Source organism: Filicampus tigris, chromosome 7 (genome assembly GCF_054856515.1).
Source record: "Filicampus tigris isolate MCC_2025a chromosome 7, RoL_Ftig_1.0, whole genome shotgun sequence".
Classification (NCBI taxonomy): domain Eukaryota; kingdom Metazoa; phylum Chordata; class Actinopteri; order Syngnathiformes; family Syngnathidae; genus Filicampus; species Filicampus tigris.
Genome location: NC_141223.1, coordinates 23,659,735 through 23,674,072, shown reverse-complemented (window position 1 = coordinate 23,674,072; position 14,338 = coordinate 23,659,735). Strand labels below are relative to the sequence as shown.

Genomic DNA, 14,338 nt, shown 5'->3' with positions numbered 1-14,338 from the left:
AAAACATTTTTTAGCAAGCACATTCTTTTTTTTATTGCTATTGTGACAGTAACTTAAAGTGGAAATAAACCCAAACATTTTTTCAAGAATACGTTCCCACTAGTTGGAACACGCCATTCTGATTAATATTGCGTTTGTGGAATATGAGTTAAGCAGCAAAATCCACCTCTTTTTTAGCCATCTCTGGGGGCGGCCATTTTGTCACTTTTGTCGACTGAAAATGACATCACAACTGCTCAGGGCTCAGGTAACGACCAATCACAGCTCAGCTTCAGAAAACAGGTCAGCCGTGATTGGTCGTTACCTGAGCCCTGAGCAGTTGCGATGCCATTTTCAGTTGACCCAAGTGACAAAATGGTCGCCCCCAGAGATGGCTAAAAACAGGTGGATTAACTCCTACTCCACAAACGCAATATTTATCAGAATGCCTTGTTTCAACTGGTGGGCTTGCATAGAATATATTCTTGAAAAATACATGTTTGGGTTGACATAGGCAATTATTCTATTAGGCTAGCGATATGTAGGTATGCACTTATTTTTTTGGGGTGGGGGGATAACCAATTATTTTACGGACCCCAGTTTGAGAACCCCTGGTAAAAAGCATTTAGTGAGAGTCTTTGTCATAGAGGTCGAGGGGGTAGTGCTCCTTGTACTGCTGCACGTGGCGGAAGAGCGACTCACGCTGCTTGCTGAGGGCAGGCGTCATCTCTTCGTAGACGTCGGTGAAGAGCAGCTCCGGGTTGGGTTTCAGGCGCTTCTCGGCACGTTCGAACACCTCCATGACGGTCTTGCGTGACTGCTTGCGCCAGGCGCGCTCGTCGTCCTCGCTCCACCAGCCACGTGACGCCATGTAGTGGCGTAGGCGTGAGATGGGGTGGTCCTGCTTGTCCCAGTAGTTGACCTCGTCCACCGAGCGGTACGCCGAGCTGTCGTCGCTGGTGCTGTGATGGCCAATCCTGCATGAAAATCAGCCCAAACGTATTAACTGGGTCCGGCTGATATTGATTTTTTTTTTAGGATGAGTCCAACATTTTGCAGAATAAAATTCTGACAACCAATTCATTAAAGAAATATATAATAAATAAAATTGTTTCTTTTTTGGTCACTTAATGCTTCACAACAATAACGATACAAATTACAGGTAGAACATTTGCCTGGTTTACAATAATTTCGTCATTTAGTATTTGTTTAACTTTTAACAGAAAAGAATTGGCAAAAATCTGCACATTTTTGGGGGGGGGCTGTTTGAATGTCATTGTGATTGTCTTGTACTGTGTTAATATTAAAAAAAATCTACAAAAATCTATTTGCCAATTTAAAAACACCTGATATTGGCCGATTAAAATAGCAGATTTTTTTAGTTGATCTTTTTCATTTAACTTTTACAGTAATTCAAATGTTGCAAAAATATTGACGTACTATCTAGTTTATTTATCAGTACTGATGCTTTGAAACTTGAAGTTTAAAAACAATATTTTTAAGAAAATCTTTAATCTAGATAGGACAATGTGAAAAAAAAAGAACATTTCCTGCCAATTATTCATGGGAAATACAAAATATTACACAAAAGGTTACAAATGTTGGGAAAATACACGCATATGAGTAAAAACAAGAATAGCACCAGAATTACGCAAATAGAACAATTGATTAAAAATACAACTAGAGGAATAGAAAAATATTAGACCAAAATTCAACTATTTTTGGGGAAAAAATATAAATATTAGGGGAAAAAAAGCTAAATATTGTAAAAAAAATATTTGCTTAAAGAGATACACAAATAATAGGGGGAAAAAAACAGACCAAAATTTGTTAGAAAAATATGCCCTGGTTTGAATTTATTTCACCCAAGTATTTTGTGGAATTGTACGTGATGACCTCTGACGCTTTGCGCTCACTCACCTGTACGTCATGGCCTCAATGAGATAGGGCTGGTTCTCTGCAACGGCTCTGCGCCGAGCCTCCTTGGTGGCGTTGTACACGGCGAACACGTCGTTTCCGTCCACACGGATGGACAGCATGCCGTAGCCCGGACCGCGAGCAGCTGTTAACCAGTATTAGTACTATTACTATTATGATTATTGTTTGAAGTAGTAGTAGTAGTACTAGAATGAATAGCATTATTCAGTGACAGCTTGCCACAAGGACAGACTGAGGAAACTATTCTGGAACTGGAAAAGCTAGGTTCACACCGCAGGCAAATGCGACCCAGATCGGATTTTTTTGCCCATATGCGACCTGTATCTGATTTTTTTATGACAGTCTGAACGGCTCAATTCCAATTTTTTCCAAATGCGACCTGGGTCGCTTGCATATGTGGTCCTAGATCGGATACGTATGCGATCTTGTCCAATGCGTTCGCGGTCTGAACGGCCAGGTCGCATATATCCGACATTGACGTCATCCGGAGCCCAAAATGTGCTCCGCGCAGGCAGAGGGAAACTGCTGGCAGCAGTGGATCGAAGAAACTACAAAGTTGTTTTGAGTAACACGATTGACTTTATATTTTATTTTAATCCTCCCTTGAAACATGAAGCATAAAGTGGACATTTATGGCGATCGTAGTAATTCAGCCACGGCTCATTTTTTACGCACGGTCATGACGTGACGTCATCGTTAGTGATGTCTCCATGAAATGAGATAATAAAGCCTCGCCTCATAATTTCCCCCAAACACTGGATTTATTTCTACCTGCTACCTTGACTGTATAAATGCCCCGACACGCTGGACCACATTTACTTCCGCAAACACAACGTCGAGTGTGACGTCGTCTCTTCTTCTGCGCATGCGGGCCAATTTGACGACGCATGTGTTCATATTGCAGACAAGACCGAGGTCGCATTTATAATGTACAGAGCCCATAAGGTGCCATATCCTACTGTTATCTGAGGAGGAGAGGGAAGGGGGGGAATAAAGATCCATGCTTGCTTGATTGCCAGTCGCCGTCTGCCTCCTGAGAGTTGACACGAGTTTAGCGTCGCTAAATGTCCGAAATATAAACCAGTCGGGGTGCGTGTGTGCATTAATGCTCTTTTCCGCTTCAGCCTGTGTAAGCGGAGAAGCGATTGCCACGGTATTTTTGATTTTGTGGAGGTGATCATGATGAGATCACGTTTTATGTCAATAAATCCAAACTATTGTGCAGAACACTTTCATACTTTCACAGGTTGAAGTAGACAAGAGTAGTAATGAGCATTTGCATTTTGGTGGCGATCGGTCGCCGTTTTAGACAACAGAGCTGACAAAGCGAGCAATATTACCACGCTTGGCTCCCTCCCTTGACGTAGACCATACATAACATAAGCCACGCCCCAAAATGGGGCGGCGAAATTTGCCGTAAATCTAATCACAAAAAAAGACCTTAAATCACGACAGTCTTTTGGGGGGGGTCACTTTAGTACTGATGTCATTTTCACATGCAAACCTATTGCATGTCAATGTTAAGCTCACCCAAGTGTCCCTTTAAGGGACAAGGGATTTTGGGTGCCAGTCCGAGCTCTAATTTTAATATTTAAAAGTGTCACCTGAGTATAAATCGCAGGACCAGTCAAACTGTTGAAAAAAAAGTGTGACTTACAGTCCAAAAATTGCGCTATATATCTATCACCAAGGATGCACATAACTGGTACGAAGGTACGCATGTGCAACAGAAATCACCAATGCGTACCGTCATTTGCGTCACGACGTGACAATCTTTGATTGGTAAGGATCAAGCATCGGTTCAGGATGGGCACGATCTAGGGCTGTTCGATTTTGCCTAGCAAGAAAATCCCAATTATTTTCTCTCAAATCCGATTTTATGATTACGATTTCTTTGTAAAATAAAAAATAATGAAAAATGAAGTATTTTGAATGTCTTTTATTTAAACCTAATTTTTCTTCCTTTGAACTCAAAATGCCAGTCCTCGTGAGAGGAAGCGGAAATGCAGAGGAAACTACGGTGGCTTAGATACACCAAAAACAAACAAAACCGAACGTGCCGATTTTAATGTTTTTAAAATCGTTTTATCCAGCCAATTCGGTTACGAATCAAAATCGCTTAATAGAGCAGCCCTAGCACGATCCGCAGAATGGTTGGTGAAAAAAAACTGTGCGCGTTCACAATAAGGCAATGTGATTAGTCCGCATTCAGCAGAGATAGTTGAATACACAAGATCACTAAAGTTGCATGTACAAGAGCGTTTTGCATAAATACTCAACAATCCACAAAGGCTAACTTCAAAATAAAGCTTACCAAATAATACATTGAGTCATTAATGCCAATGCAATAGCCTTAGTGAACCTTTACTTTGAAGTTGGCCCGCGTGTTGGCGTAACGGCTAACTTGACTTCCGTTTCTGCGATGTATCCGCACATTCGGCAGTTTTAACACTTGCTCCCAACAAAACGCAGTCTCAAAATCATATTCAGTCGCTAATTCAGGACACGAACAAACCACTGCTTAATTATGCTGTCATTGTATAATACGGCACAAGTCTCCGGCGTTAGTGGCTAGCAGCTGTTATCATTAGCTGGTCGTTGAACAGCTGCTGCTTGGCTTACTTTTTTTTTTAACTTCTTTTTCTATATTGTGGACCTAGATTACTTTGTAATGTGCAGTCCATGTTTTAAGAAAGGTGCTTTAAATTGCACTTCAAGTCTTTTTCATTATGAAAAAATAAAAAATAAAATAAAACTTTGTCTTCATTTAATTTAGAACACGTTTTCCTAATAATGTAGGAACACATTCAGCTCAAAATGTCTGGCAGGATATCTTGAAATGTATACACTGTACCACTTACAAAATTGCGTTAAATTGGGTTCTTAAATCCTAAATTATATTAGACATTAGGATTTTATTTTTTTTTATGGGCAAAAGCGTTTTATAAAATAAATGAAGACAAAGTTCTATTTAGTTTTTTGCTCATACAAAAAATTATCTGATCCGTGGCTCAAAATCCGTGACCAATCCGAACCGTGACTTATGTGATCCGTTGGACCACTAGTGAGTACCAAATACAATCTCCTGGTACTCATGTGAGTACCACATGAAAAAAATTATGTGCACCCTTGTCTATCACCATCGATCCACCTATCCATCTACTGTATCGGTCCACCCATCTATTAACTGTAACATGTTAAGAGGGGTGCAACATGGAAAAACAGACAAAGCCACAGAAATAAGAGTTTTGTTACCGATGCCGTCGCCGCGGTACTGCTCATTAGTGGGTGTGGAGATGGCGTAGCCGTTGTTGCGACAGAAGAAGATGAGCGGGCACTCCAGCGTGGCTGAGAAGTTGAAGCCGGCGTGGGCGTCGCCCTCACTTGCTGCCCCCTCGCCGAAATAGCAAATCACAGCTCGGTTGATATTCTCCCGCTTGATGGCGTACGCGGCTCCCACCGCTAGATGACAGAAAATAGGATGTCACCTACTGGGTGCCGTGAGGATGGGTGGGGGACTCGAGTCAAAACTCCGCCCGCACGTAGCGGGACGGTGAACTCACCTTGCGGGATCTGCGTGGCAAGCGGCGACGAGATGGTGACAAAGTTGAGGTCCCGTGAGCCGTAGTGGACGGGCATCTGGCGGCCTTTGCCCAGGTCGTCGGCGTTGGCATAGCACTGAGCCATGAAGGAATCCAGGGGGAAGCCGCGATACATCAGCACGCCTGCAGGGGGCGCGCAACAGCTCAATGGTCATGAAGCCGATGAAAATATCATGTTGTTGTCAATGATAACCATGTACAGGGGTTTTCCTACATTCAAAATTGAGAGGTGGCCGCCTCTATCTAATTGTGTGCCTGCCTCCAACCAGAGCGATTGATATTGCTAAACACAGCGCGATTGATGAAGTGACAAAATGGTCGCCCCCTGAAATGGCTAAAAACGTATGAATTTTGATTCTTAACTCAGATTCTACAAACGCAATATTAATCACAATGCCATGTTTCAACTAGTGGTACTGCACAGAACATACTCTTGAAAAAAATATGTTTGGGTTGACCTCTTCTTTAAGAAAGGGTTTGGATTTTAAGGCAGGGTTTGGGTTTCAAATTGAGGTATCAAGTTAGGGATTCAAACTCAGATTAGGGTTTTCAATTATGGTTTCAAGACAGGGTTAGGGTTTTAATGTATGATATGAAGCCAGCACTAGTGTTTCAAAGTAGGGTATCAAGCCGGGCTTAGACTTTAAAGTCTGGGTTAGGTTTTCAAACAAGCTTCAGGCTTTTAAAGTAGGGTTTCAAGAAAGAGATTTGAGCCTGGTTTAGGGTTTCAAGATTGGGTTGGAATTTCAAATTAGAAATTCAAGCCATGGGTTAGGGTTTCAAGTCAGGTTTCAAGCCTTGTTTAGGGTTTCAAATGAAATTATCGAGCCAGGGTTAAGGTTTCCAAATACGATTGCATGCTCGTGTTTCAAAGTAAGGTATCAAACCAGGCTTGCTCTGGGTTAGGGTATCAAACAAGGTTCAGGGTTTTAAAGTACAGTTTCTACCAAGGGTTAGGGTTTCAAGCCTGGTTGAGGCATTAGAAACTTTTCATTTTATGTCTTTATGATTAAGTCCACACATTCGTGAGTATTTTAATCAAAAGGCTTATAGTTTCATTATTATTCTATTTGTAATAAATACCGACCAGCTTCTCTGTATTGTCCAAAGACCATGTCGTTTGGATCGAGAGCGGCGGCGCTGCCAATGTGTGTGCCCTCCTCGCCATAGTTGGTCATGTAGAAAGAAATCCTCCCCTGTGATTGAAAACATCATTCATATTCATATTTCCTCCACACTTAAAAACAGGAAGTGAGTGGCAAGCAGGAAGTACCTGTCTCTGGGACTCATAAAGAATGCGGTCCATCGTGTTCAGCAGCGTCATCTTCTGATAGAAGTTCAGAACCGTTTCTTTAGAGAGCTGATGAAAGAAGCCAGAAACAAAAATGATTGTGACATATGGTCTCCTCACAATGCAATGTTGGAACCTCTGAGTGTTCTAATGGCTGACTTGGAGCCAGTCACAAAAAGGAGTCATGCCGTATCACCTATTACAAAACTGCTATCAACCCTGCATTTCTCTCAAATTCAACAATTGATTATCAATAATCAATATTACTGTCATAACTAGAGTACCCCCAAATCAAACTTTGCTTAGCCTGGCTGGGCATGGTGGGCGGGCCCTACCTGGGGGTCTTGGGATGGATTGATGATGTTGCCCTGGCGGTCCATGACCCGGTACACCGGGATGCCTGAGATGACATTGGGCTCGATGAACTCCAGTTGGTCCACAAACTCAGCGGAGGCGCCGGGAAACTGAGGCTTCTCCAGCGTTGAGTCGAATGGCTGCTGTCTGTTCGTGGCCTGGAAAATGCCCATTCATGGCATTATTTATCCATCAGCTAGTAGTTGTGCAATATAACAATGTATATTGTAGAAATGACAAAACACATCCAAACATCCATTGTATAATATACTGGTATATCATATACATTGTGGATTTTTTATTTTTGTTTTGTAGTTTATGGCCAATGTGTACATCCATAATCTGTATGAAGACATGAAGAGATGCTCGCACCAGATGTAAACACAAAGATGATTTCCGTTTTAATTAATCAATTCATTCATTATATTATACATTTGTTCCTGGGAGTATTTTATATTTTTTTATTAATTAATTATACCACATATGTTGCTGGGAGTATTTTCTATTTTTTTATAAATTATTTCTACCACATTCGTTGCCGTGACGACATTTTCGGACGCTCCCACTGCTCGACCAATCACGAGCCGCAAAAAAAAAAAAAAAAATCAAGAGTAACCTCTCACACTAGCTGGCTAGCAAGTCGCTGGCCACCTAGCTTCGAACATCCAAACTAACATACGGTGCACGCCTTACTGCCAAATGGAAGATTATATTTAAAGTGTAAAACACGTTTGTGTTCCTGCTAGATTCCACAAAGTCTTATTTGTGTTTTAAACGTTATTTTATTTCGTTGAGTGTGCCAAAGGGTGCCAAAGTATCGCGAGACTTGAAAACGTCTGATTCCTAGGAAGGCTGAGGCAACAATAAGTTGAAACCACCAAATTGTTTTCTTTATAAAATCACACTCCTGGTAACGTTATAACGGATAAAATGACAAATAACCACGTGTTTTAGGGAGACAAATCGCCCTTCCGGGTTGCCAGGCTCGATCCGCATCATAACATTTTGGGGGGCATTTAAGCTAACGCGACCTTCGAGTTTGCAACATTAAGCGACGCTACAAGAGACAAATATGATTTATGTACTTACATCGACTCTGAAGGTTCTGTGTTGAGGAAGCCTCGACACCTTTAGGGCAGCCGCTTGACGAGTAGCGTGGAAACATGCCCTATACATTTTGTTCACAGGGCTAAAGCTGCTAACAGCCGCCATTAGGACCGTCCTCACGCTATGTTACAGTAAATTGTGAGCGGCTGATGTATGCCTTTGGAAATTAATATTTGTAATCCGATCTGGACACTGGATTGTCGTTTTTCAACGTGCAACCTAACAGATGCAAGTATGGGGGGGAAAAGCTCCACAAAGCTTCGAGACAAGCCGTAACGGAAGTCAAATGAGGCTTCAAAATAAGATAATTTTTCATTTTTATTTTGTTTTTAAAATGAATGTTATATTTTTTAGCAGTTTCCTATACGAGTCGGTCAAAGAAATGATCAGTAAACCGTGATATAAACTTTACATGTCAATCAGGAGTCACAACAATAAAATTCCGGTATGTTCGTGGTACGTTGTAGGAACTTTACATTACGGCAATCGAACCTTTCCGCATTGCTATCATTTTAGAGAGGTGACAAGTATTCACACACTCTGCACGGTACATAAGTAGAAGAACTAAGAACATATTCAGTAATGGGGGAAAAAAAGTAGAAGTAATTTAGCTAATTTAATTACGTAATGGCAAAAAAGAATAATCTGAAATGTTTTCAGAACAATTTACGGGATGTAAGCAACATTGTGAATTAGGGGAAAAAAAGCTAACAGCAAATGAAAGAATACAACTTACTAGTATTTCGAAAAACCAGAAGCTGGTGTTTTAGGCTGACATAAACCAATTGGCCATGTGATTCTCCTTGGTTCCCGTTCCTCCATGTCGCTCTTGTTCTTGTTTTTTTTAACTCAAATTTAAATCAATCAAGAGCTATGATTGACTTTATGTCTGTATTTACATCTTTTTTTACGTTGTTTCATTATCCATGGAAAACTTGAAAATGGCGGCCAAATTGTTCATATTTATAGAAATCTGGACAACAATGTAAGTTTAAAAGTGTTTACAATATCACAAAATAATACTTAAAAAGGGGAAATATAGTCAAATATCTACAATTTTACCTGATGTTATTTATACGTTTTATACTGCGCTTCATTTTCACTGAAGAAGGTACATGAACAAGCGCACACTGCTGCACAGCAGGAGACTAAGCTAGTGTGATGTCATCGATGAGTGCCTACCCAAACAAGAGACTCGAGTGACGCAATTTTGCAGCGACCAATACACACATTTCTCCATTTGTCGGCACGATGGAGGAGTGCAGTCCGTCTACAGTTTCCCTCAGACAGTTTGGCTGCGAGCAAAATTTACTGTCTCGTCCAGACGGTTCGGCGTCTTTCATACAAGGTAACAAGTACACAGAGGTTTGACGCAGATTTCGTGAATTAGCGTTTAGCTGGTTTTCAGTATGAGTTGTGATTAGCCCTGTTCCTTTTGGTTGGCTATTGTATCAGTTGACAAACATTAGACGACGTTTAAGCCTGTAAACCAACACATATTTGCCTGTTCAATTATTTCCTAAATCAATTTCTGAGCCATTTCTATTCAGCCTACATGATCTATTATTATATTGGATCATGTAAATGAGATGGCTAGTGTTCATTTCTGAATGACACTGTCAGACAGGTGTAATTTAATGTGCTATTTTTTGTGTTTGTAGTTTGCACTGGCGTACAATTGTACAGCATCATCATGAGCTGTTTATGATACAGATCCACATTTTAAGAACATCTTTCAATGTTATTGTTTAAAGAAAATTTTGTACTGTGTCATTTCAAACTAAGAAAAAATATTGTAAGAGTGGTTGAGAACAATGGATACAACAGCCGTATCAACAACAGTAATAGCCATGGTGACAGCAACGACGTCAATCATTGTGTTGCCAAATGCAAGGAGGCGAAGAAGAAAAAAACCCATCTTTGACAGTCAGAGAAAACAATGAAAACTGTAATGTAAAAAAACTGTAAAAACGTGTATGCATGTCAGTACCATTGAACAAAATCTGGATCACAAATGCTATTTTGTATTTTCATTCACCATATTGTTTGTTACAAGGTGACACTAGTGTGCTGGCTGCAGTGTACGGACCAGCTGAAGTTAAAGTCAGTAAGGAGATTTATGACAGGGCAACGTTGGAGGTGATCATACAACCCAAAATTGGACTTCCAAGTAAGTCCTGAGCTGGCTAATACAGTATGTGTCATTATTGGAAGTCCAGTGCAATTGTTGGGAGATTTTTGTTGCTGTCATGTTAGGCATGACCACCAGGTGACGTTAGTGTGCTGCACTAGTTTAAATGAAATTAGTAGCCCTTTTTGCACTGTTTGCTTCTGAGCCTAGCATACAGTACATGAGCAAATTGTGATTTATTTCACTTAATAATTTCAAATCTCTCCTCGAAAGCCGCCTGGTCAAACTGGCTTTTCTTGAAATGGATAATGTTGTCTCTGTTTGTTTTTGTTGCCAATGTTTAGTCCTATATCTTGTAAAGCGTCTTTGAGTGTCCAAAAAGCACTATATAAATCAAATCATTATTCATCATTGTTTATCATTGTTGAAACTTACTTGTACAAGCTCATATTTTGATTGGGAGTGCACTATAAATGCAGTTGAGTTGCGTTCCGGCTCTGATGGTGCATCTCTGTTCAAGAAGCTTATTTTTTCTTTTTTGTAGGTGTGAAGGAGCGAGCTCAGGAGCAGTGTGTGCGGGAAAGCTGCGAGGCGTCTCTGTTGCTGTCCCTTCACCCTCGCTCATCTCTCACGCTCGTTTTACAGGAGCTCCATAACGATGGATCTGTATCCTTCTCTCACACAGCAAGACCTCTGCTGCTTTTCTCACATTGAGCCCACATAGAGCCCCATGGGTCCAAAGCAAAATTAGATTTTGGGGCCCAGTATTTCTTTCAATAATAGTAATTATTGACCATTCAAACCTACTATACATTGCATCATTGCAGTCTTCTGTTGTCAGCTCTCTTGTGTGAGAATCTTTGTCGTAGATTTTATGTGACAAACACTTTGATCAAGCACAAGCCTCTTGTAACAGTCGAACTTCCAGAGTGCATCAAGCATTGTTTTAATACATGGTGATGTCATCCAAAAGAGAGACAATGCTGCCATCTGCTGGCCATAATTTATATATATATATATATATATATATATATATATATATATATATATATATCCTATATAGTTTTATATATATGTATATCCTATATAGTTTTATATATATATATCATATATATCATATATAGTTTTATATATATATATATATCATATATAGTTTATCTATTTATTTATTTTTTTAACTTTCCCATCTTAATGAACAAACCAGAGTTCACCAAGACTTTTCTCCACCCATTCGCATAAAAAACATACTTAATGGCAATTGACGTCGACAGCGCTGAAAGAGTTAATACTCCAAGCTGTTGACTGTTAATTGCCCTTGGGGGCCCATAATGTTTGTGGTGCCCCGAGCAGGTGTTTAGTTGGTTAATGCATTGGCACGCATGTGCGTGTTTTTCTTCCTGACCCGCTCTCCAGCTCTTGTCCTGCTTCCTGAACGCCGGTTGCATGGCTATGATGGACGCCGGCTTGCCGATGAGTTGCCTGTTCTGCGGCGTCACCTGCGCCATCCACACGGACGGAAGAATCATCACCGACCCGACCGCCTCTCAGGAAGCGGTAAGTGTGAGTCATTGTGTAGGGGAGAAAACCAGGCACACACACTTGAGCTTCTTTTTTTAAAGTGTGAAATGATCTCAACTTTGGACATTCTGTCTTTTACACATTTTTCACATTCTTTCATTCTGACTTGCGCTTATTGCTCTGAAGTAACAGTCAATGTGGAAAATAATAACTCCGATATAGCAAATAATCCATTAAGAAACTATGATAAAGGAAACAAACACATTGCCGCAACCCCACAAGTGAACCACGATCACGTGTTATCAATGGTTAATGAATGCTGAATGTGCTCACCTGCTTTCACCCTCATTAGGAGAGTCGAGCTCTGATGACCTTCGCCATCGACAGCAAAGAGCGCAGAGTGATGATGACATCAACCAAAGGATCGTTTTCAGTGCAAGAGGTTGGTGAAATGCACCAGTGGTTCTCAAAGCAGGGATCCCCACGGGTCTGTGTTATGTAACATTGGGATCCGCAAAACCATTTGCGATAGTATGTTGTATCAATTAAAAAAAAATCCTTATCTACATATGGGGACCAGCATGTCAATAAAACAAACATAATAAACCTGTATATGTTTGTTTGTGTGTGTGTGTGTATACAGATTCAGCAGTGCATCGCCGTCAGTCAGGCAGCGTCCGAGAAGATCTTCAGCTTCCACAGAGAGTCGCTCAGGCGGCGCTACTCCAAAAGCGTCTGATCTTTTTTTACTCCACTTGTCACATAAAGACCAATTTTTCTAATAAAATATTCACCTGCCACTTTGGGCCTCCTCTGCTTCAGTTCACTTCCCGGTCGTGTGTGTGTGTTTGCGTGTTTGCCTGTGTGTGTTTTGTTCATTTTGGAGCAGAATGAAAGTGACCTAAGTGAGACGAAAGCTTGAAGAACTCCTGTGGTAAGGTAGCAATCTTGATATTTAACTAATTCACTGCCAGACATTTGCAGACCCTCTTTTATCCTAACCTTTGAAAAAATTTGAAAAAAATATATAAATACATTCCTGGGAATGAATGGCTGGACTGTGAAAAGACATTTTTTCAGTGGCAGTGAATGTGGCAGTGAATCAGTTACTTAGTTCACATTTAAATATTTTATGATGTGGGACGGAGACTTTAGTGCAAAAATGTGTTTTATGATATCAAGAAGCAAAGATTATTTGAGATGTGTCTACGGCTGGATTATTTTAAGTGATATTGTGACAGTATATACAGTAGTAAAAAGTAAATTCGTGCCATGCGCACTTTGGGCTCCTGTGGGCAGTGTGATGCATACGAAAGTAGGCCTATACAGTACCTAAACAGGTGGCGAATTTGATACTTATATGTAACTAGTTTTCGATTGATTGATTAATTTTATTGAACATATAAACAACATGAAAAACACGAAGGAAACAAAAAATCAAAATAAAGGGTCAGTACTTTCTTAATTCAGTCAAGTTTATATGTTCAAGAGGAGTAGGAAGAAGTAAAAAACTTGTCAAGTCCTACCCCTTGTTCACTATGAAATATTTGAAATCATGTTCTATTAATACTAAGGTGGGTTATTCATAAATACATACACACATATACCTGACCATAACCCATATAAAAACTAAACTAAAAACGCTTATTTTACATATATACAAAGTAAACGCTATAAATAGAAAGAAAAAAAGTATAAATATAAACAGAATATGCTCCTATTATACACATGTATAGATAATCATATTCAGAAACTAAAAACTACGTTTTTCATAGATTAGGAAGAATATATGCTTGTGAGTATTGTTATATAACTTGTCTCTATGTATTCATGCGATATTTGTGTGTGCTGTTTCGTTATTTGAAGTAATTATAATACCTCCCGTGATGGCGCATACAAAATTTTGCTAGCCGGGTTTTCGATGGATTGATGAGTTGCTGACGATGTACATGTTGAAACAAACAATTTCCTGTATTCAGATAATTTTTGTTGTGTGTTATACAGCAAAAGGTCCAACTGTCGTGTCAATAAACATCTTAAAACACACTCAGGGAAGGCAGATCATGTCATACGCTTGCTGCAAGCAAGCAGCACTGCGGAGCAGGATGAATTCGGTGTGTCGTGGCAGGAATTTTGAAACCACGTCTAGCTCCGTCGATTTGAATGAAAACTCAAATAATCAAATGAGCCCTAGTTTGTAAGAATCGGTTAGGATTAAAAAAAAAAAAGTTCAGTGTTTTATTGACAATTTGGAATGACCGTAAATCCTTGCCATATTCCAAATCCATGTATGGGAATTGTTCGCCCCTGTTGGAGCATGTGTAGAAGGTATGTTTTTATGAGTCATGTTTTTCTATGGCAGCATCTGCTAGACTAGAGCCATCTGATTCCTGACCTCGATTGCCAAGAGCAAACTAA

General features: G+C 40.1%; 2 protein-coding genes across 2 annotated transcripts; one reads left to right on the top strand and one right to left on the bottom strand.

Moving 5' to 3' along the window:
* Window positions 1-356: 356 nt before the first annotated feature.
* On the bottom strand, window positions 357-8,560 carry bckdha (branched chain keto acid dehydrogenase E1 subunit alpha). Its single transcript, XM_086036621.1, has 8 exons — window positions 8,254-8,560; window positions 7,146-7,322; window positions 6,793-6,879; window positions 6,607-6,715; window positions 5,481-5,642; window positions 5,173-5,379; window positions 1,900-2,041; window positions 357-956 (listed from the first exon to the last, which is right to left on the bottom strand). The coding sequence occupies exons 1-8, from the start codon at window positions 8,374-8,376 to the stop codon at window positions 605-607; spliced, it is 1,359 nt and encodes a 452-aa protein (XP_085892747.1). The 5' UTR covers window positions 8,377-8,560; the 3' UTR covers window positions 357-604.
* Window positions 8,561-9,319: 759 nt separating this feature from the next.
* exosc5 (exosome component 5) lies at window positions 9,320-12,720 on the top strand. Its single transcript, XM_086036622.1, has 6 exons — window positions 9,320-9,619; window positions 10,328-10,441; window positions 10,947-11,068; window positions 11,816-11,956; window positions 12,273-12,362; window positions 12,564-12,720. Exons 1-6 carry the CDS (start codon window positions 9,523-9,525, stop codon window positions 12,657-12,659), a joined length of 660 nt encoding a protein of 219 aa, XP_085892748.1. The 5' UTR covers window positions 9,320-9,522; the 3' UTR covers window positions 12,660-12,720.
* Window positions 12,721-14,338: the final 1,618 nt, after the last annotated feature.

What these genes read in the sequence shown, in the direction of transcription:
- exosc5 (XM_086036622.1), top strand. Translation starts at nt 9,523, where the DNA reads ATGGAGGAGTGCAGTCCGTCTACAGTTTCCCTCAGACAGTTTGGCTGC. An exon ending in ACCCAAAATTGGACTTCCAA is followed by an intron (nt 10,442 to 10,946) that starts GTAAGTCCTGAG and finishes TCTTTTTTGTAG; the next exon opens with GTGTGAAGGAGCGAGCTCAG. An exon ending in GATCGTTTTCAGTGCAAGAG is followed by an intron (nt 12,363 to 12,563) that starts GTTGGTGAAATG and finishes GTGTGTATACAG; the next exon opens with ATTCAGCAGTGCATCGCCGT.
- bckdha (XM_086036621.1), bottom strand. Translation starts at nt 8,376, where the DNA reads ATGGCGGCTGTTAGCAGCTTTAGCCCTGTGAACAAAATGTATAGGGCA. An exon ending in ACAGAACCTTCAGAGTCGAT is followed by an intron (nt 7,323 to 8,253) that starts GTAAGTACATAA and finishes GGCATTTTCCAG; the next exon opens with GCCACGAACAGACAGCAGCC. An exon ending in ATTGAGGCCATGACGTACAG is followed by an intron (nt 957 to 1,899) that starts GTGAGTGAGCGC and finishes ATTTTCATGCAG; the next exon opens with GATTGGCCATCACAGCACCA.